The 19,575-nt window shown below is 54.5% G+C and overlaps 1 protein-coding gene across 5 annotated transcripts in view; it reads left to right on the forward strand.

The window, feature by feature from the left end:
- The window catches only part of LOC100298420 (maestro heat-like repeat family member 5), a 60,592-nt gene that overhangs the window by 11,546 nt on the left and 29,471 nt on the right, over positions 1-19,575 (forward strand). For 4 of the 5 annotated variants that reach the window (XM_059874401.1, XM_059874402.1, XM_059874403.1 and 1 more), the window contains exons 6-17: positions 146-198; positions 7,661-7,768; positions 8,050-8,166; positions 9,016-9,135; positions 10,116-10,262; positions 10,966-11,088; positions 12,151-12,230; positions 12,441-12,576; positions 14,138-14,233; positions 15,711-15,815; positions 17,286-17,421; positions 17,727-17,899. In XM_059874401.1, coding sequence (XP_059730384.1) covers positions 146-198; positions 7,661-7,768; positions 8,050-8,166; positions 9,016-9,135; positions 10,116-10,262; positions 10,966-11,088; positions 12,151-12,230; positions 12,441-12,576; positions 14,138-14,233; positions 15,711-15,815; positions 17,286-17,421; positions 17,727-17,899 — 1,394 coding nt within the window. The remainder of the gene's footprint in view (positions 1-145; positions 199-7,660; positions 7,769-8,049; positions 8,167-9,015; positions 9,136-10,115; positions 10,263-10,965; positions 11,089-12,150; positions 12,231-12,440; positions 12,577-14,137; positions 14,234-15,710; positions 15,816-17,285; positions 17,422-17,726; positions 17,900-19,575) is intronic. The other variant, XM_059874404.1, reaches the window with a different exon arrangement.

Raw genomic sequence — 19,575 nt, forward strand, 5'->3', positions numbered from 1 at the left:
CCCCAAGGAGCCAGACAAACACAGGACAATGTAGTCCTGACTCAGTCATGTCCAAGGGATGGGGGAGATGGAGCCCAAGACCCAGCCCCAGCCGTGGACACAGGACCTGGCCTCTAGTGACCACCACCTCCACTCTCTCCCTCAGAGACTCTCTTCAAGGAGGGAGAGAAGGCTGGCTGGGAAGAGCAGCTGGCCAAGGTAGGGAGGGAGCCCAGCCACGGGGGCCTTCTGCAGGGATGATGGGGGGCGAGGGTGGGCACCCACTCAGCCCTGGGAGGGTGGAGGAGGCTCAGGATGGGAGGCGGAGGGCGGGCAAGGCTGGTACCGAGGAGCAGCAGGGTCCCTGGGGGTCAGGACGTGAACTTGTCTCTAGACACCTGGCACAGAGCAAGTGTCCAGCGCACACAAGGCCCTTCTCGCCACACAAGGCCCTTCCCGCCCGCCCTGGGGTCTGCGTCCATGGCTGAGGGGCCCAGAGAGGATGCGGAGGCCAGACGGGAGAGCAGAGGGGCGAGGAGGAGGGCGGTGGCGACTGAGGTTGTCACAGCGAGGACGGGTGTCACGCTGCTCCCACTCCAACCACACACCACGTGGCTGGGAGAAGGGACGTTGGGCCCTGGCAGGCCTGGATTCAAGTCCAGATTCAGCCAACCACAGCTGTGTGTGCTGGGTGCCTACTTTGCCTCTCTGTACCTTATTTCCTCCTCTATCAAATGGGGGTGAAAGTGCCAACCTCCAGCGCTTGCTGTGAAATGACAGGAAGTGATCTACATGGTGTCTGGCACTGGGCGTGACAGACAGGAAGCCCTCACTCACTGCATTAGTTATTATTATCATATAGTAGCAGCACGACAGTTATAATTAAGTAGCATTTAGTGGAAATAACACCGCTAGCAGCAGCAATACAGGTAATTAATAGAAAAATAAGACAGAAAATCACTAAGTACATAGAAGACTTCAACAACATAATTAACCAAATTGATCTAATTGACGTTCTTTTCGAATGTAAATGGAACATTCACCAAGACAGATCGCTTGCTGGGCCATATATCAGGTTTCAATAAATTTAAAAGGACTGAAATCAAACGGAGCACATTCTCTGCCCAGAACGTCAATTAGAGATCAATACCAAAAATATGTCTGGAGAAATTCCAAATATTTGGAAATTAGACAACACTCTTTTAAGTAACCCACAAGCCATAGAAGAAATCACAAGGAAAATTAGAAAATATTTTGAAATGAATGGTAAAGAAAGCACAATATGAAAATTTGGAAATTTGGGGGACTCAACAAAAAACAATGCTTAGAAGAAAATTATATTTGTAGTGCCCATATTAGAAAAGAAAAAAGATAAAATCTATCATCTAAACTCCATTTTAAGAAGCCATTCCCCAAAGTGCAAACTAAGCCCAAAGTAGAAGAAAGAAAATAATAAAAAGTAGAGGAAAAATCAAATTTTTTTAAATGGACAAACAATAGAGAGTGAATAAAACCAAAAGTGGGTTTTTCAAAAATATTAATAAAATGATAAGCTCTTTGATAAGCTGATCAAGAAAATAAAAAATATTCATTATCAGTAAAGGTGGAATATCAGTGAACAACCTTTAAACATCTGGAGAATGTTTGGGTAATAAAATATGATTCCAATAAATTAGGCAATTTAGATTGAATAAACACATTCCCTAGAAAACACAAACCACAGAACTGACAAGAGAAGAAACAGAGGATCTGAGTAGCCCTGGATAAAAGAAATTGGCATCATATTTTATAAACCTTCCCACAGGCTTCGCTGGTTAATGCTATCACAAGTTAAAGTGTCAGTTGCTCAGTCGTGTCTGACTCTTTGGGACCCCATGGACTGTAGCCTGCCAGGCTCCTCTGTCCACGGGATTCTCCAGGCAAGAATACTGAAGTTGGTTGCCATTCCCTTCTCCAGAGCATCTTCCCAACCCAGGGATTCAACCTGGGTCTCCTGCTTTGCCGACAGATTCTCTACCGTCTGAGCCACCAGGGAAGCCCATCACAATTTAATGCAGAAATAATACCAACTCTGTCCAAATTCTCTCAGAAAATAGAGGAAGAAGGAACACTCTTGAAACCGTCTGATGGGGCCAGCACAACTCCAACAGCAAAGCCAGAAGAAAACAGTACAAGAAAGCTACAGACCAATATCTTTTATGAGGATGAGCTCAAAAATATTTAGCAAAAGATTAGCAAGAAAAATCTGCCTTTTTGTTCACCGCCTGGAATCTCTCGCATCCCAGCCCTTTGGGGTTTTTACAGAGACCTTGTTAATAGGTGTGATTCACGAAACCGCCGACGGCTGATAATGAAAGTCCACCTGTCACCCTCTCTGAAGGTGCAGAGGTGGGTCAGAGTTCCAACCGTCGATCCAGGATGGGTTCTCCTGGCAACTCGCCCTCATCCTGGGTGGAGAGCCAGGGGCTTTCCAGAAGTGGAACCAGGCTTCTTGTGAACAACAAAAGACCTTTACTGCTCTCATCACTTAGGAAAGGGTTTCAGAAGCTCTGTGCCAGAAGAAGATGAAGACCACGTGTATATTTTTATCATAAGTCCCAGCGTCACATTGAGGAAGGCCCTTCACAGAGCAGGAATAGGAGGGAACGATCGTCTGTGGAAGCCCAGCCACTCACACACCTAATGATGAGTGAGTGACGCCTTCCCACTGAGATCAGAATGAGGCAAAGAGGCCCACAGTCTCCACTTCCGGTCAATATTGCACTGAAGTCCTAACCAGGGCAGTAAGCTAAGAGACAGGTGAAAACAGATGTACGGATTACAGTGGAAAATGAAAAACTTTCTTTGCAGACAACATAATTGCATACACAGAAAATCTCAGTTTTTTAAATTCTGGAACTATTAATTACTATTAATTACTAATAATTGAATTTAGCAAGATCTCAGGATATAGAATCAATATGCAAATGTCAACTGAATTTCTGTGTACTAACAATAAACAATTGGAAAATAAACTTCTAAAAAACTATGATGCAGTCACATTTAAAACATGAAAGACTCAGACAAAGTTAACAAAATATGGGCAAGATCTTTACAAAACACTGCAAAAAGAAATTAAAACCTAAATAAATGCAGATAAATGATCATGGATAACAAGAGTCAATAATGTTAACATGTCAATTCTAAAAATTGATTTGTGTATTGCCAGTGTGATGCCAACCAACTTCATTATAGAATTAAATAAAATCTATAATTTAAAATTTTATATGGAAATTTCAAAAGACCTAGAATAGCCAGAACAATCTTGAAAAAGAGCATAATTACAAGAATTACACTAGCTGACTTCAAGATTTCCTATATAGCTACAATCAACAAGATAGTGAGAACTGACAGAGATAGAATAGAATCGCCAACATAAAACCACACTTACGTGATCGATTACTTTTTTATTAATGGTACCAAAGCAATTCAATAGGGAAGGTCTTTTAAACAAATGGCTCTGCAACAATCACCTATCTGGGGGGTAAAAAGGAACTTTAATGCCTGCCTCGAACCATTCACAAAAGTTAATTTGAGATGGGCCCAAGGCCTAAATATTAAAAAACAAAAAGCTTCTTGAGGAAAACACAGGGGCAGGTAAATATTTCTTGGAACCCAGAAATCACTCAGCATAAAAAATTTTTAAATGGATGAATTGGATTCTATCTGAATTAAAGCTTCTGCTCATCCCACAATACTATGAGGAAAGTGAAAAAGGGGAAATCAGAGACACAAAGAAAATATTTACGAGACATATCTCTGACAAGAGATTGTATCCAGAATAAACGAAGAACTCTTCCAAAAATCAGGGAGAAAAGACTAACAGCCCAACTGCAAAAGTGAACAGATTTAAGTAGGCATGTCACAGAGGAAGGCAGATGAATGACCAAAAGCCAAAGACACAACCGTCAGCATCTTGAATCCTCAGGGAAATGTCAGTTAACATCCGGGAGCGGCCTCTACGCACCCACGGACAGACCTCATAGGAGAAAGAAAGGCTCAGCCAAATGCTGGTGGGGAAGTGCCCGCTGTAGGTGGGATGGGGAAACCTGCTTGGAAAACTGGCATTTTCTTATACAGTTAGGACTCGGGAGTTCTACTTTTAGGTACTAACCCCAGAGACACGAAACACTCATACACAAAATTACGCACAGAAGCATGTTCCCGGCAGCCTTATTCCTAAGAGCCTCAGACTAGGAACAACCTGTACTAGGCAGACTCATCCCCTCCCAAAGACCTGAAATCAATTACTTACTCACCCATCGAGGAAACTGGAGAAAGGAGAGCGAGTTACACTGAAGCTGAGCAGCAGAAATAACAAAAGTCAGAGCAGAAATAGAGGCGTCAACTTGAACAAGCGTGCAACAGCACGGCGAATCTCAAACACACACTGAGGGAAAAACACCAGACACAGGGCTTCCCCGATGGGTCCGGTGGTTAAGAATGGCCTCGCAATGCAAGGGACATTGGTTTGATCCCTGGTCCGGGAAGATTCCACATGCCTCCTCTCTGGAGCCGGCGAGCCGTAGCTATGGAATGAAGCCCAAGCTCCTAGAGCCCGAGCCCCGCAAGCAGAGAAACCACTGTGGTGAGAAGCTCGTGAGCCACAATTAAGAGGAGCCCTCAGCTAGAGAAAGCCCGCTCGCAGCGGCGAAGACCACAGCCAAAAAATGAATCAACATGTCTCTTTAAGAAACATCAGACACATAAAAGCACACACACACGATTCCAGTCGTACGAAATTCTAGAAGAGGCAAAATTAACCTTATGGCAGGAGAACTAAATCAAACGGGCCTTGTGGGGATGGAGATTAACTAGGAGTGAGCACGAGAGAGCTTTCTGGGGCAGTCAGAAATGGTCCAGATATTGACGGGGTGAGACATTACTTTGCCGACAAAGGTCCGTCTAGTCAAAGCTATGGGTTTTTCCAGTAGTCATGTATGGATATGAGAGATGGACCATAAAGCTGAGCGCCGAAGAATTGAAGCTTTTGAACTGTGGTGTTGGAGAAGACTCCTGAGAGTCCCTTGGATTGCAGGGAGAGCCAACAAGTCCATCCTAAAGGAAATCAGTCCTGGATATTCATGGGAAGGACTGATGCTGAAGCTGAAGCTTCAATACTTTGGCCACCTGATCCGAAGAACGGACTCATTGGAAAAGACCCTGATGCTGGGCAAGATTGAAGGCAGGAGGAGAAGGGGGCAACAGAGGATGAGATGGTTGGATGGCATGACATTTACTTCATGTCCATCGATGACTCGATGGACATGACTTTGGTTTTTTGTTTTTTTTGTTTTTTTTTGGACATGACTTTGAATAAGCTCCGGGAGTTGGTGGTGGACAGGGAACCCTGGCATGCTGCAGTCCACAGGGTCACAAAGAGTCGGACACAACTGAGCGACTGAACTGAACTGAGACATACGTACGTTTGTCAAAATTCATTGCACTACACACTGATGATACACGTGTCTCACTGTACGTTAAATAGACCTCAATATTAAAATATTTTCCAAGCAAGAGTACTGGAGTGGGTGCCATTGCCTTCTCCAATTAAAATATTTAAAGCTTTAAAGAAAATTTTGGAAACAGATGTGTTTCAAATTTCAAAATATTTCAAAATATAAAAAGAAATATGGGGCCCGCCTTATATATTCTGTAAACATTCTTAGCAGGGTCTAGGACTGATGCAGAATCAGATAGATGACTATCTCTGCTACAAAAACATGCAGAATTCACACTAATTCCCATAAATAGTGTTGTAGCAGTTTGGGCTCCGCTTTGGCCACCAAATGCTGGTACATGATGCCATGAAAAAAAGAGACACCGAAGGTTTGGGGGAGGGGACAGAAGCCCCTGGTGCTTCTGGAGAAATTAGAAGCTTCTAGGAGGCTGGGGTTCCCTGGGCATTCAGCAGACACTCGTCCTGTGGGCATATGGGAGAGCCACCCAGGTCTTGCTGCTCCTAGCAAATGGACCAGATGTGGGGCACGACTGAGGCAGACAGGTTCCTCTGGATTCTGCCCTGGTGTGCGTGCATGCTGAATTGCTTCAGTCATGTATCTGACTCTCTGCAACCCTATGGACTGTAGCCCATCAACCTCCTCTGTCCATGGGATTCTCCAGGCAAGAAGGTGTAGGTTGCCATGCCCTTCTCCAGGGAATCTTCCCAACCCAGGGATCAAACCCGCATCTCATGCTTCCTGCATTGGTGGGCTGGTTCTCTACCACCAGCACCACTGGGAAGCCCTGGAGGAGTGGAGCTGGCCAATGTGCAGTGAAAGCATTAGTCACTCAGTCACGTCCCACTCTTTGCCACCCCATGGACTGTAGCCCGCCAGGCTCTTCTGTCCATAGGAATTTCCAGGCAAGAGTACTGGAGTGGGTAGTCATTCCCTTCTCTAGGGGATCTTCCCAACCCAGGGATAGAGCTCAGGTCTTCTGCATTGTAGGCAGATTCTTTACCATCTGAGCCACGAGGGAAGCCCTAGGCTAGAGCAGTTTCCATTTCCAGGTCCAAGGGTGCATCACCAGAGGGGGTGCAGACAGTCCTGCCTGCAGAGGGCGCCCTTGTCTCCGAGTATGGCCCTGCTACTGCTCCTTTAGGGTAGATCCCAGAAACGGAATTAATTGGGGAAATGGATGCATATAAACTATAAATTTTAGTTACCATTGCCCAAACCTGCACTTTAACGTGATCCAATCACCTCCAAAATGTGATGCTTTTACTATTTCTCAATCTTGGCCAAAATGATACATCATCTTTAATTTCCATTTCTTAAATATTAGTAAGGTTGAGTTTGTATATCTCCATTTTTAACTGGATTGTCATCTTTTTCTTATTGGTTTATAAAGTGCTCTTTATCAATGATATTAACTCTTGGCAAAAGATCACAGAAAGAAAAAAAATTACTGTGTCTTTCAACTTAATTTATGGTGATTTGGCTAAACAAACTTCTTGAAATGCTTATCTTCACATTTACCAATCCTTTCTTCTTTTAAGGTATTTGTGTTGGGAGCATAATTAAAAGGAGTCTCTCCATCAGAAAAAAATCTTAGGATCAAAATCTTAGACGACTTGTATTGTGGAAACCAGGAACACTGAAAATAGAGAGGCTGTGTATTTATCATCATAAAATGATGCAATGTTAGGGCTTTTAGGACTTTATGTTTAGAAGGGACTTCTCATTCATTTATTTGATCATTGGTTCATTCATTCCTTCATTCAAAAATACTAAGAGTGTCAACTACTTGTCGGGCACTGTTTTAGGTACTGGGGAGACATCCATGGGGAAACAAGACCAACCTTGCCCCCAGGCACCCACACTCTGGTGCAGCCACCTTGAGGGGACACGCCACTGGGCCTCTATGACAGCCGAGCCCCGGCCCAGCCCTGGGGACATGGTCAGGCTCCTGGTTTCCAGCCCCTCCTTGAGAATCTCCAGGGAGGGGCAGCTTGAAGAATGAGTTTCTCGTCCCCAACAGCGAGCAAACAAGTCAGAGAGCAGGCCCTGGAGCCTCAGGAGAGGGAAGCAGGGAGGAGGACGGGGAGTCAGGACCCCAAGCGGTTAGGGGCGGGCCAGGCTGGGGGAGACTCACAGGGTGGAGACAGAGACCCTCTGCCCGCCCACCTGTCTGCTCACAGATGGCCATCAAGTCGGTGCCGTTTCTGAACAAGGAAGGGTGGTCCAAGGAGCTGCTGGGGGCACTCACGAGGCCCGACCGGACACAGCAGGAGCAGCCCCCGGAGAAGGTGGGCCACCCCCACCCCTGGTGCGCACCGCACAGGCCCAGGAGCTCTGTCCATGGGCCCACGCCCAGCGCAAGCCCCAGGCCCCCGAAAGAAACAGAGGGCGGGGGCCAAGCGGTAGGACTTGCAGCCACACCCTTGACGCTTCACCACCAGGCCAGCGATTGCTGGTCACAAAGCAGAGGGGTGAGGGGGCCTGCACGGGGGAAGTGGCAGCCTGCCCAGTGGACAGGGGTGCAGAGAGGGGGTTCAGGCTCAAGACAGGAAGCTGAATGCTTCCCCAGGCCTTCCTGTTCATCTACTATGGGCTGATGCTTCAAGCCGAAGAGAACGGCACCAACGTCAGGACACACCTGAAAACCCTGCTGGAAACGTCCCACCAGTGGCCCAAGCAGAGGGAGGTAAGGCTGTGGCGGCCACTCAGTGCCAACTGTCTGACCCTGACCACGAGATTAGCCTGAGCCTGGCCACACTCTAGGCCCTGACCTGAGCCCTGACCCTGGTCCCACTCTGAGCCCTGACCTGGTCACACTCTGAGAGCCCTGACCCTGGTCACACTCAGAGCCCTGACCCTGGTCACACTTTGAGCCCTGACTCTGGTCACACTCTGAGCCCTGACCCTGATCTCAGGATTAGCCTGAGCCTGGCCACACTCCAAGCCCGGACCTGAGCCCTGACCCTGGTCACACTCTGAGCCCTGACCCTGGTCACACTCAGAGCCCTGACCCTGGTCACACTTTGAGCCCTGACCCTGGTCACACTCTGAGCCCTGACCCTGGTCTCACACTGAGCCCTGACCCTGGTCACACTTTGAGCCCTGACCCTGGTCCCACACTGAGCCCTGACCCCCATCACACTCTGAGCCCTGACCCCGGTCCCACTCTGAGCCCTGACCCTGGTCCCACTCCAAGCCCATCACAACTGTGTCCTCTTCCTTGTCACCTGGACCCGCATTCTGCACTCCGGCGCAGGGCTTGAGACCTGGGGGTGGGGAGGCAGCAGTAGCAGGGCTCCACAGAGTCACCTCTCCCCCAACCCTACCCTCGCCTCCAGCCCCCATAAAGAGACGCCCCATAATGCTCGGCTCAGATGTGTGTGTCCTCCCAGCCTGGTGGCAGGCAGGTGCCCTGTGCCCTCTGATAAATTCCCTCCCTTCCTGGGCCTCAGTTTCCATACACCCAGGTGAGGGGTAGGCCGGATCCTACCAATCCACGTCAGTGAGCCCTGCCCCCCGCCCCCTGCCCCGACAGGGCATTGCGCTCACCGTGGGGCTGGCTGCCACCCGCCACCTGGACCACGTCTGGGCTGTCCTGGAGCAGTTTGGCCGGAGCACGCCCATCAGGTGGAGCCTGAACAGCTTCTCCCCCAAGGTGCTGGCTCTCCGGCCGCTGGAGGCCTGGACTGCGAACAGGGATGCTGGGCCTCCGTGGGGTGGGGGCTCCTGGGGCTGATTAGGGGGAAAGGCTGTGGGCCACGGCCCCCGGCCTCCGGCCCACCTCTGCAGCAGCAGCGTGGCCCCTGCACCGCACTTTCCCCCTTCTCGATGGTGCTCCCTCTTTCCCACCGGGCTGCAGGGAGCCCAGCTGTGAGGCCAACACAGGATAGCTCCCGCGTGGCTGCCTGCCTGCCGCGTGGTGGTTAGTGGCTCTTTGATCCTGGGCCTCGTCCAAAGCAGGAGACAAGGGCCCGAGGCCAGCCCCGGGGAGCTCCCAAGGCGGAAGCAGTCGCAGCAACCCCAGGAGGCGAGCCAGGATAGGACAGAGGGGGGATGAGCGAGAACCAGGACTATGGCCGACGTCCGGCCTCCTCCTCGCAGTGCCGCACATGGCGGGTGGTAGAGCAGCAGCTGGGACCCGAGGCTCAGACCCCCAGAGAGGGTCTAGTCACTGACAGACCGCAGGACCACAGTGTCCTCAGGGGCATCGAGGGCCCCCACTCTCTGGGTCTCACCTGGAGCCAACGTGCCGGGTACTCCATCACTGTCTGTCTAGGTCCAGACACGCCCTCCCAGGCCCCCTGCAGCCTGAGGTGGGACAGAAGGGGGCCAGGTCCTGGGCCCCTGGGGAGGGGCCACCCCAAGGCTGGAAGGGTGAGGGGCTTAGATTCTAGCCTGTTCTAGCAGAGACAAGCACCCCCGGGTACACCTCCAAGTGACCCCACGAGACCTAGCCCACTGCCCCTAGGGAGACAGCCCCATCTCCCCTATTTCCTTGTGAGATAAACTGAGGTCCGCCCTGCCTCCCGGACCCCGCTAGTGGCTGGGGTACCTCCCGTCACCACACCCCCAGGGGAAGGCTCAGCAGGGCCCCCATGCGCCTGACCTGCCCCGCCCCCACCCCACTGTGCCCAGAACTCGGGGGACCTGCGGTGGAAGTGGGCGAGCAGCACCATCCTCCTCGCCTACGGCCAAATGGCAGACAAGGCCAAGGCCCAGATCCTCCCGTGGGTGGACAACATCCTGTCCCGGATGATCTTCTTCTTCCACTACAGCTCCTGGGTACGACCCCCGGCCCACTTCAGAGCCCACCAGAGTGGGGTCAGGATTAGACCTCCCAGGGCCCCGGAGACCACCAGAGCGGGATCAGGATTAGACCTCCCAGCGCCCGGGAGCCCACCAGAGCGGGGTCAGGATTAGACCTCCCAGGGCCCGGGAGCCCACCAGAGCGGGGTCAGGATTAGACTTCCCAGGGCCCCAGAGCCCACCTCCCCACCCCACCCCAACGTGGGCCTGGCCTCCTCTTCATCCTTCCCACCTAATGCTTCATGGGTTTTCATGAGGATCCCAGCCCTCTGCCTCCCCCAGAAAGCAAGCCCTGGGTTCTCACTTGGGGGAACTGGATGCCCCATGATGACAGCCCCCTGACCCTGCACCCCGGGAACAGTGAGGGGCCAGGCAGCCCTGTGAGGCCACCGCACACTTGATCCTTTGGGCCTGGGGTAGCCGCATATCATGAGAAGCTGGACACTGGGCTTCTTACAGCACCTCCTGATGCTTAAGCATCATCAACTATTCACATTGTTAAAAAAATCACATGGGTCGCCCCCATCCCGGAGCCTGTGCAGCCCCAGCCGGAGTTCTCTGCTGTCTCCCCCATCAGCAGTGGCCCTGCCACCACCTGTGACAGTGGCCCTCCTGCTCTCCCACCCCTCTGGTACTTCCACTCCCCGACCTGCCCCCTTGCTCCACTGTCCGACCCCAGGACGAGACCCTGAAGCAGAGCTTCCTCACGGCCATACCCATGCTGGTGGGGGCCATCAACCGCAACGAGGGTGCCCAAAGCTACGAGTTCTCGCAGGTGTCCGAGCTCCTCGAGTGTCTGATGGTGAGTGCAAGGTCCTTGGGCAGGGGAAGGGCTCCCCAGGGATGGACCAGGCACCCCCCTCAAACAGCAGCACTCACGAGAGACACCAGTGGAAGAGATGGGCCAGCTGGACTTCTAGAGCGTGGACAAGCCCCTCATAGGCTTTCACACCTGGAAGCACATCCACAGCCCTCAAGTGACTCACTCCCTACAGTGACCCTGAGCTGGCCAAGGACATCCACTACACAGCTGATGTGGCTGAGACCCAGGAAGGCCAGCACTGTCCATCCATTCTGCCAATACTGACCTAGCTTGCACCACCAGTTACTAGGGGTTTGGGCCTCGCAGAACCTGTGGGATAGTGGAGGAAACTCACAAGTGATAAATAATTATGCAGTAGCAAGGAGAAGGCAATGGCACCGCACTCCAATACTCTTGCCTGGAAAATCCCATGGGCGGAGGAGCCTGGTAGGCTGCAGTCCATGGGGTCACGAAGAGTCATACACGACTGAGCGACTTCACTTTCACTTTTCACTTTCATGCATTGGAGAAGGCAATGGCAACCCACTCCAGTGTTCTTGCCTGGAGAATCCCAGGGATGGGGGAGCCTGGTGGGCTGCCGACTATGGGGTCGCACAGAGTCGGACACGACTGAAGTGACTTAGCAGCAGCAATAACAAAAATAACAGGCGCATTTTCTGAGCCCCTCCTGTGACCCAGACACACTGCTTTGCATGCCTTGCTTCCCACCTAACACAAGGGCAACGGCATCATGTTACTTGTGAATGCACGAAGCTCAGAGCAGTTTGGAGGTGTGCCCAGGGTCATGCGAGCTCATGTGTGGGTAGCTAGGATTCAGGCATGATCCATCTGATTCTAAAGTCTATGTTCTAATTGTCTGAGGTGGCAGGGGGATGTGGGGGGGTCAGATCACAGAGGCCCCCCTGTGCAGATCCAGAGCAGAAGCAGAATCCTGCAGGTTAGAGGGGTGCTGGGCACCCAGGCCTTTAGGCGGGAAGGAAACTTGGTGTCAGGGGACAGGCCCAGGTATGTGGAAAGACAGCCTTCACCTGGGATTTGCAGCTTCTGATGGAGAAGGAGCCCCAGGACACGCTGTGCACCCCGACTCGCCAGCAGACCATTCGCATCATCTCCAGTCTCTGGTAGGCTCCCCGGCCCCATGCAGTGCCTTGCTCAGCATCCACCATCAGCCTCACAGCTCAGGCTTGGCGCCCCTCAGGACAGCGAGGTGGGAGACATCAGGCTTCAAGGCCCTCCTGGGCAGGGCCAGGGACCTGAGCCAGCGCAGGCCACCGTGGGAGGCGGCTGGCTGTCTTACGGAGGCCCCCGCCCTCCCTGACTTGTCCCCACAGTAAGCTGAGGCCACAGCTGGACCTGGAGAAGAAATCTCGGCTTCTGTCCATCAGCCTCCGCAGCGTGATGTCCCTGCCGCTGCTGGAGGTCCTGGAGAAACACACCTGCCTCTTTCTGGAGCCGCCCAACATACAGGTGCGAGGCTGGCACCTGCACCCCTTCCGGAGGGGGGCCCCCGGGGAAGAATGTCCAGTCCCACGTACTGCTCTAGGGTTGGGAGGGGGCCGCTGAGGCACCCGCCTCGCACCGTAGGCCAGGGCTGGGGGTGTTTCTTTTAACTGTTCTGAGCCCACCTGTAAAAAGGGGATGATGATCCAAGAGCTAGTGGCACTTCGCACTGAGGCTGAAAGGAAACCCTGGATGTCCCACGTGTGGGGCAAAGCAGCGCTCTGTACATAGAATGGGTGGCCTCCCTGCCTCTTGCCGGCACTGAGAGCGTGCAGCTCAGTGTCACCCACGCCGCTACTGCAGCTGGTCTGGTCCTGCCCGCGCTAGTGGCTGCAAGAAGGAGCTCTGATGTGCGCTCCACGGCCCTGGCCGGCCGCCCACCCTCTCAAGTTCTGTGCAAGGGAAGCCGCACTGCGGGGAGATGCCGGCCATTGCGGGCAGCCGCCACCGGGGGGCGCGTGCAGCCTCAAGCGGCCGCGCCCCCGCCAGGCGCCCCGCCCACTGCAAAGGGCAGGCAGCCGGCGCTGAGCACCCGCCGGGCGCCAGGCCCACCCCCATCTGCGTTAGCTCAGCTTCCCAGCAGCGACCCGTCCAGAGAGCGGAGGGAACCAGCTCAGAGAAGTGGAGGTGTCGGGAGGGAGAGGCAGGGCTGATCTCCGCCCCATGCCCCCGGACCAGGCTCTTCAGGCCACCTCCCCAGGCTGAGTCCAGGATGGAGCCGGCAGACAGGCAGCTTGGGTGTGGGTGACAGTGAGGGGCCCCCTAGACCCAGGGCGACAGTACTGCAGTGGCTCTCCAGAAGGGGGATGTCTGCCTAGACTCCAACCCTGTGGGAGTCCAGGGTGCCCGGGTTACCACGTGATGACCCCATGGCCAGACCCTCAGCAAGTGCAGCCAGGAGCCAGGCGCAGGGCTGGGGCTTCCTGTTCCTTCTCACCCTGTGTCCACGTCCACCCTGACAGGGGTCTGGCTCCAGCCCAGTTCTCAGGTGACAAAGGTAGGCTCATCGAGCTGAAGTGGCCCCCAGAGAGATGACGGCCAGAGCCACAGGGCTCTCCTCCAGTGGATACTCCCTGTGGCCCTTCCCTCCCTGGGCAAGCCTGACTCGCCAAGCGGCCAAGATTGAGGGTCTCCTGTGTTTGCAGGACCAGTGCAAAATGAAAATGAGGGGCCTTTGTTTAAACCTTTTTTGAGAATTTCAAGATGGCAATGGCAGAGCATTCAAGTAGACACGAGAGCCTTCCGGGCCAGGTCTTGAGCGGATTACACACTCGTGAATCTTCTCGGCCACTGAGAATCCTGTGCCCTGGGGCAGGCCCCAGACCACCCATGCTCCACGGCTGCCCAGTGCGGGTCCTAGGGGGCCCTTCCTGGGCATGATGTGAGCTCGCTGGTGTGCAGCCCATCCTGGGGAGCGTGCAGGGAGCGGGCCCCGAGAGGCTGACACACACAGGCCCCCAGGAGGCCTCAACCGTCCCTCTGGCCCTGGGGCTCAGCTGCCCCCTGACCTGCTCCATGCCCCACACAGACCCTCTACAAGGAGACCGCGGGGGCACTGGAGCAGATGCTGCAGACCTTTATCATGCAGAACCCCACAGCCGAGGAGCTGCATTTCCTGCTGTCGGTGAGGGCGCAGGGTAGTGCGGGGAGGGGATGGCGGTGGGGGGGTGGGGGGGGGCGGGGCAGAGGACGCAGGGCCTGAGCCAGGCTTGGGACTGGTCTAGACGAGGGCTGTCCGTCTCTAGAGACCACCGTGGTTTAGGACAAGTGGGGCGGGCAGGTGCAGTGAGCACAGCCTGGTGGCAAGTGGGCCAGGTAGGCCACAGCAAAGCGAGTTGGTGAGGGAAGAGGCCGTGGCCCTGCCCTGGAGGGACCTGCCCTCCTTCCCACTGAGAGAACTGCCCCTGCAGCAGGTTCCCTGCTTTGAGGGCGTCTCCCAAGCCTACCACCCCCACTCCGTCACTGCCCTCCAGAGTCCTTCCCTGATAGGAGGGAGAGAAGCCAACAGAGTCAGGGGAGGCCCAGACAGGGGAGGCTGCCTCTGCTGGGAGGGTGGGGGTCAGGGCCAGCAGGCCTCTGCAGAGGAGGGGCAGAGAGGGCCCCGGGGCAGAGGGCACACAGGAGCAAAGCTGAGCAACCCCAGCGAGCACACTGGGCCGGAATGGAGGGAGGTTCTGCATGGCTGGAGCCTGGGGTGGGCGCAGAGGTGGGGGCAGTGGGTCAGAGTGAGGTTAGGTCAGCAGGGGCCAGGCCATCTCAGGCTCGGGGCCCAGTGGAGCTGAGGGGACTGCTGCAGGGACTGCTGACCTGGGGTGCACAGATGGACGTCAGGGTGGGGTGTGTGAGCCCGGCCAGGAGAAAACGTCACAGGACACAACCGAGTCACAGAGTCTCCCAGCTCTTCATCCTCACGCAGCGTCAGATCGTCCAATCCGTAACAAAGAGGCTCAAATGCGGCTTAAGAAGTGTTCAACCTGTCTCAGTATGCGTTTGTATTTCTTTGTAACTCTGTGCCTTTATGGTGTGCACAGAAAAGCATTGTTCTGGAAAGATATACATTGCAGAGAAACAGGTTAAGAACCTGGCGCCTCAAAAGACTTTCAGCAGGAGGGTCGTGTCAGCTACAAGAGAAAGAATTAACACCTCCTCTTGCTTGGTGGTTCAGACGGTAAATTGTCTGTCTACAATGCGAGAGACCTGGGTTCGATCCCTGGGTTGGGAAGATTCCCTGGAGAAGGAAATGGCAACCCACTCCAGTACTCTTGCCTTGAAATCCCATGGACGGAGGAGCTTGGTGCAGGCTACTGTCCATGGGGTCGCAAAGAGTCGGGTACGACTGAGCGACTTCACTTTCACTTTCACTTGGGTAGCAACGCTGGCCTGGAGCAGAGGGATTAGCCGAGGCAGTGAAAAGAGAGGAGGAAGGCTGGATAGGGCGAGTGGCGGACCGCGCTTGGGGCTGGGATTGGGAGGGACCTGAGCTGAGGGTGTGGCCTGGCCTTGAGTGGGTATGGCTTAGGGTGCGGTCCGGGCTGGGGGCGGGGCCTGTAGGGAGCTGGGGTCCCAGCGGCCGCTCCCCTCCCTTCCCCCACCACCTGCAGCACCTGTACGTCTGGCTGGAGTCGGAGAAGGCCCACGAGCGGCAGCGGGCTGTCCACAGCTGCATGGCCCTCCTCAAATTCCTGAGCCACAACTTCTACCTGGACGTGAGTACCATCTCTCCGGCCCGAGGCCCACACCCGCCAAGCCGCCCTTCTCCCCAAGCTGCCAAGGCGCATGGGGTCCCTGCCCCTAGGACAGGCAGGATCCCCGAGTCCCCTGTGGCCTGGCCAGGCACTCCTCCTCCTCACACACAAGGGAACAGCCGGAGTTGGGGGTTGGGGGGCCCCAGCTGAAGGCTGAACCCAGGCTCCCTGACGCCTGACCCAGGACACTGGGCTTTTGCCAACGCAGCTTGAAGCCTCAGGCAGGTTATCCACCCTGAGCCTGTCTCTCAGGGCAGTGGGAGGAAAGGAGTCCTCCTCGGAGGGACACAGTGGGCGTCAGATGGGAGACTGTGAGAGTGCCGCCCTGCCCCAGACTAGGGCAGGCAGCTCTGCGCGGAGCAGCCACTGTCCCTCTGCCCTCGTCCATCACCATCCCCATCGTTTCACGGATCACAGCTTAACCGCCATCTGTCACTAACGCCCTTGGGTTGAGTGAACATCAGCACGCATTCAGGGAGTGAGTGGTTCTGCATTTATCAGCCAAAATCAGCATCGATTCCTCAGGGAGACTCACAGGGAGATGAAATTACTTCCTCGGCCTGGTGCCTGACGGGCGTGCCTTTCTAATGAAGGTGGACAGGCAGGTGGGCGGCTGGGAAACGGCCACATTCTGCCAAAGGCAAGCTTCCAGTGTTCAGACCCCTCCAGCACTCCTTTGGTGAGGAGGACCCCTCTGCAGGGGTTCAAAGGGTCTTCCATTTACTCAAAATCAACTTCTGCAATGTAAGACTGGTCTGGGAGAGGCAAGTCAGGCACTTGCCTAGGGCACACTTGTGGAGGCGCCAAAACACTCTGCAAGAGAGAGAAATATTTTAATGGGATGTTTTAAACAAATCAGCAAACGTTGGCCCTTGGGCTGGCCACCTGTTGTGAATAAAGCTTTATTAGAACCAGGGCTGGGATTAGGGTGAGGTGAGTGAGGCAAGGTCATGGATGTGCAAGCTCAGATCCTGTCTTTATTTAAAATTTTGGAACGTTTTCATGACAGATTTTTTAGCATTCACTTTGATTTTGATAAATATTGCATTAAGATAGTTTTCTGTTGTGTCCTGAGCCTAACATTTTGGCTGGGGAGCTTCCCCAGTGGCTCAGTGGTAAAGAATCTGCCTGCCAATGCAGGAGACACAGGTTCGATCCCTGGGTCAGGAAGACCCCCTGGAGAAGGAAATGGCAACTCACTTTTGTATTCTTGCCTGGGAAATCCCAGGGACAGAAGAGCCTGGCGGGCTCCAGTCCATGGGGTCGCAAAAGAGTAGGACACAACTGAGCAACTAAACAGAAACATTTTGTCCAGACCTGAATCCCGGTCCTGCATAGAGTTTGAAGGGATCCTTTCCGACGCCAGCCGTGCTGGGGTGAGTGCGTGGCAGCTAGGATCTGCATAAGTGGTTCTCTGCACTCTCACTACAGCCCAAAGAGGACTTCAAACGGATTGGGCAGCTGGTGGGCATGCTGGGGATTCTGTGCCAGGACCCGGACAAGACTACCCAGTGCTCCAGCCTGGAAGGGCTGGGCCATCTCTACAAGCTCCTCTTGCACCAGAGAAGTGAGCCTCTGAGGGTCCCCACGGAGGACCTGCTCCCACCACAGCCACAGCCTCAGCCCAACCCATGCCAGCACTCCTGAACCCAACTCCCCCCAGACCTCCCCCAGACCCAGACTCTAACCTCAGCCGTCAGCACAGTCATGGCTTTGTCCCGACCTGCAGACCCACTGACTCCCCACCCTAAACTTGGACCCAGGCATGACCCTGACTTCAGATGACCCCACTGTACCCACTGCAGGTCCCGCCCTAGACCACAAGCCTGCCTTTGCCCACCCTCACCCCTGCCCCATCCCATCCCTGACCAGGAGGAGAAGCTTCACAGGAGCAAGCACCAGCCCCCCAGGAGCCTCCCCAGGCCAGCAAGGAAGGAGCCCTGCTCTGGAGCAGCGGGGACCAGGAGGCTGCTCCCCCCAGCCCCCGGGAGGTGGCACTCTTGAAGGACCACATCTTGCACCCCGGCAGCTCCCAAGTCATCAAGGTCAAAGCCTTTAGAATCCTGGGCAGATCTGGGTGGGGGGATGTGGCCATGCTCTGCTCCGACCCCTACCACTAACCCTCTCATGGGGCTCCCCCTGGGGCTAGGGTGTGAATATTAAAACCGAGGCCAGGATCTCACCTGCATCTCTGGTGATTAACTAGAGCTTTGGAGGACCATGTCTCCTGGGAACGAGGAGTTGGGGGAGGAGGGGCTGGAGATAGATGCTGGAGTCAGCAGCGCAGGCTTGAGTCCCAGCTCTGTCTCTCACGGCTGTGCAATCTTGAACAAGCTCCTTCTGTCTGAGCCTCAGTCTTCCTCGTGAAATGGGCAGAGTGATGCCAATGAAGTTCCAGCCGCCAGGAATTCCTAATAGACGGCGCTGGCTGGCTAGCTCCCAAGGTGGGCGTCCTCTGAGGCACTGAACAGTGTCCTTCTCGGTGACCCTCTGAAGATACAGCTTCGATTTCCTCACTTGCCCGAGGTTTCTCCCCACCCTCTGAGAGCCAAACCTCCTCCTTTGAAGGCATAGCATGTCTCCCCTCTTCGGCTGTCATCTGACCTCCTGCAGGCCCTCCTTAGTCAGTGGCTTGGGGTGTCCAGCAGCTCCCTGGCTCCCTTTCGTCATCTCAGTGAGATCCCGAGTCTCTGGGACCATCCATATCTGTGTGAACTGTGCCTTTTCTGAAGATGAGCGAGGCTGGGACCCCGGGTGTGGGCTGGATGCTGGCATTGGCTGGACTGGCCGAGTTTCCTAGAGCCTCATGTTTGGAGTGATCAGTTCATGATGTCTCCTCTATGGTGGCCCCTCTTGCTGTTGAACCTATGACTAATGAAGACCCCTGTATGGGGTGTGCCTGTCAGTCTCCCCATTAGACCTCCAGGCCAGAAGTGGAGTCCCACCTGGGCGCAGCACAGGCTCTGGTGGTAGAACCAGGCTTCAGTAAACACCCATTCAATGGAGTCAGGTTGAACCGAATGATGAAGGGGCAGTACCTGGCTAGTAGGTGCCCAGTGGGTTTTGAATCCAGCCCTGTCTGAGTCCAGAACTGTGCTCTCTGCAGCTGTAGTGGCTGTCAGCCCACTGAGGCCAATCCGGAAAAGTTTAGCAGGGAAAAACTTAAAGCCCTGGAGCCAGTGCATCAGTTGTCCAGGGCCAGGATGGGGAAACCAGGCAGGGCTTCTGTTTACACCTGAGGACCTGGACTAGGGGAAGAGACAGGGCTGGAGGGAGGGTTCCCAAGGGCCAGCTCAGAGGCACCCAGGAGTTAAGGGGTCCTGGAGCACTGGGGTTCTCAAGTGGACAGAGTGACTAGGAACATAGGGTTCAGGACCTGGGAAGAGCAGTCTGCCCCACTCTGCATGGCCCCCAGCACACAGGGACGGGGCACTCAGCTCAGCTTCTGAACAGGAAGCAGTGATGGACAGAGCACAGAAAGGGGAGAGGATGGGAGGGTCTGCTGACCAAGGGATGATGGTTCTGAGAAGGTTTGGGCTGGAGAACAGACCTGGGTTCTTGTCCCAAGTCTGTCCTGAATTCCCCATGTGGTCTTGTAAACACTATAACTTCATCACTACCGTGAGCCATCTCCACCTTCACCACCACCTCCAACAGCATTCCTGTCACCACCATCCCTACCAACACCACCATCACTAACAGCACCACCACCACTACCATC

Source organism: Bos taurus, chromosome 14 (assembly GCF_002263795.3).
Source record: "Bos taurus isolate L1 Dominette 01449 registration number 42190680 breed Hereford chromosome 14, ARS-UCD2.0, whole genome shotgun sequence".
Taxonomy (NCBI): domain Eukaryota; kingdom Metazoa; phylum Chordata; class Mammalia; order Artiodactyla; family Bovidae; genus Bos; species Bos taurus.